Below are 558 nucleotides of genomic sequence, written 5' to 3'. Positions count from 1 at the left end.
CTGCATACGAACAAACTTGGAAATATATATGTATGAAAAATACACACGGCTTCACACCTCCATTTTTAAAGGAACATGAACCTGCACTTCCGTTCAAGAGAGACATTACTTTTTTTTTCTTTTCTTTTCTAAAAATATATGACACGGAGGCTAATGACGTCTGCAATAAGTGAAGACAGGTATTGAATATTCTCTCAGTGACCACTTCAATTATTCAAAAATCATCTGCAGTGCAGCACCTTCCAACGCAATGCAAATAAAAAATAAATACTAATTGAATAAAGGAATTTCCCAGTAAAATAAAAAAGAAAGAGTCGAAAAACAAAACGATGACAGGACCAGAAAGGGAGAGTAAACAAACACAAAATAAAACTGTCATTTATCCAAACAATACTGTCACAAACGCATTTATCCACATCCCCAAAATAAAACTTTTTTTTTCCCTTCTCTCTCTCTCTCCAGGTGCGGGCGCGAGAGACGAGGGTCGCAAGTCCTCGTACATGCTGCAGATCCGAGGCACCACGAGCCATAACACCAAGGCCATTGAGGTACGCCTTG

At 38.7% G+C, this 558-nt stretch overlaps 1 protein-coding gene across 1 annotated transcript in view; it reads left to right on the top strand.

Annotated features, from left to right (window-relative positions):
* LOC119592376 (villin-1-like) overlaps window positions 1-558 on the top strand; it is a 108,943-nt gene that overhangs the window by 85,410 nt on the left and 22,975 nt on the right. The window contains exon 14 of the mRNA XM_037941198.1: window positions 463-548. Coding sequence (XP_037797126.1) covers window positions 463-548 — 86 coding nt within the window. The remainder of the gene's footprint in view (window positions 1-462; window positions 549-558) is intronic.

Source organism: Penaeus monodon, chromosome 30 (assembly GCF_015228065.2).
Source record: "Penaeus monodon isolate SGIC_2016 chromosome 30, NSTDA_Pmon_1, whole genome shotgun sequence".
Taxonomy (NCBI): Eukaryota; Metazoa; Arthropoda; class Malacostraca; order Decapoda; family Penaeidae; genus Penaeus; species Penaeus monodon.
This window is presented reverse-complemented; position numbering and strand designations above follow the sequence as displayed.